This window comes from Nycticebus coucang, chromosome 22 (genome assembly GCF_027406575.1).
Source record: "Nycticebus coucang isolate mNycCou1 chromosome 22, mNycCou1.pri, whole genome shotgun sequence".
Lineage (NCBI taxonomy): Eukaryota > Metazoa > Chordata > Mammalia > Primates > Lorisidae > Nycticebus > Nycticebus coucang.
In genome coordinates this window covers 18,456,205-18,457,762 of record NC_069801.1, presented here as the reverse complement: position 1 = coordinate 18,457,762, position 1,558 = coordinate 18,456,205, and the positions used below count along the sequence as shown (strand labels likewise).

At 50.4% G+C, this 1,558-nt stretch overlaps 1 protein-coding gene across 1 annotated transcript; it reads left to right on the top strand.

Annotated features, from left to right (window-relative positions):
• The first annotated feature begins 670 nt into the window (after nt 1-670).
• On the top strand, nt 671-1,131 carry LOC128574515 (histone H3.3A-like). The gene has a single exon (XM_053575142.1). The coding sequence runs from the start codon at nt 799-801 to the stop codon at nt 1,129-1,131; it is 333 nt and encodes a 110-aa protein (XP_053431117.1). The 5' UTR covers nt 671-798.
• Nucleotides 1,132-1,558: the final 427 nt, after the last annotated feature.

Sequence of the window (1,558 nt, the reverse complement as noted above, 5' to 3'; positions counted from 1 at the left end):
GAATTGTGATGTTCATTGGTTTAAGTCCAGGTTCTAGGTACAATGAATGTTCTCCATTTCTTATTGGTTGCTTTCTTTAGTAAAAAAAAGTTTTTAACCTTGATGTTTTTCAACATAGAAATTGTCTTACAGATTCTTTCTTTCTTTTTTTTTTTTTTTTTTGAGACATTACTATGTCACCCTCGGTAGGGTACCGTGGCATCACAACTCACAGCAACCTCTAACTCTTGGGCTTAAGCCATTCTCTTGCCTCAGCCTCCCAGGTAGCTGGGACTCTAGGTGCCCACCACAATGCCTGGCTATTTTTTGGTTGTAGATGTCATTGTTGTTTGGCAGGCCCAGGCTGGGTTTGAACCCTCCAGCTTCAGTGTACATGGCCCGCGCCCTAGCCGCTGAGCTACAGGTGCCGAGCCGATTATTTCTGACTTTAAAATAAATGCATCCTAATTATAAACAAAAAAACGCGAGACGACTAGGAGCGCAGAGCATCCCCAGACCAACAGCCAGAAAGGACGCACAGGTCAGGGTCTTCCAAGCCTTAGGCATCCCATCAGGCCACCGACCTGAGTCTGCTCGCCACCAGATCCCTCCCTACTCAAGGCAGCCTCCAAGGGGTCGCACACCCTTGAACGTCCCCCAGTGCCACCCTGAGCAGAGGAGGAGGTCACTCGCTTGGAGCAGTGGGACTTCGGACCTACACACTGTGCACTGCCAGGGCGCCCTCGCTCTGTGACTCCAGCGCCGCCTGCAGCACGCCCAGCTCGGCCAAGGAGAAGGGCCCAGGCCTGTGCCCCCGCCATGGCGAGGACCAAGCAGACCGCCCGCAAGCAGATCGGCGACAAGGCGCCCAGAAAGCAGTTGGCCACCAAAGTCTCCGGCAAGCGGGTGCCCCCTCTGTCAGGGCTGAAGAAGCCCCACCGGTACAGGCCGGGCACCGTGGCGTTGCGGGAAATCCGACGTTACCAGAAGTCCACGGAGCTTCTCATCCTCAAGCTGCCCTTCCAGCGCCTGGTGCGGGAAGTGGCTCAGGCCCTCCTGCCAGACCTGCGCTTCCAGAGCGCGGCAGTGGGTACTCTGCGGGAGGCCAGCGAGGCCTATCTGGTGGGTCTTTTTGAAGACACCAACCTGTGATCCATGCCAAGCGTGTCACCATTATGCCCAAAAACATGCAGCTGGCGCGCCGCATTCGCGGACAGCGCGCTTAGGAGTCTGTGCGGGTCCAGATAATCGTGTTCTCATTTTTTTTTAATCCTCTACCTGTTATCCTTAGTTTTGAATGTTAGCTGATTTGTTTTGTTTTCCATTGGGTCCAAAGGTACCAAAGCCTATGATTTGGCCTGGGAAATTAGAGAGAAAAGTTAGAATCTGACAGTTTTTCCTGTTTTCTTTTTTTTTTTAATGTGGACTTTTAATATAAACTCAGTATGTAAATCATTAGTGCCAAGTCCAGATGTCTCAGGGAACTAATTATCAGTTCAACTTCGTAATAGGTATAAACGAGTTCGTTTTGTCTGGACAATATTAGCATTGGACTTTTAAAAATCAAATATCTTATTGA

What these genes read in the sequence shown, in the direction of transcription:
- LOC128574515 (XM_053575142.1), top strand. Translation starts at nt 799, where the DNA reads ATGGCGAGGACCAAGCAGACCGCCCGCAAGCAGATCGGCGACAAGGCG.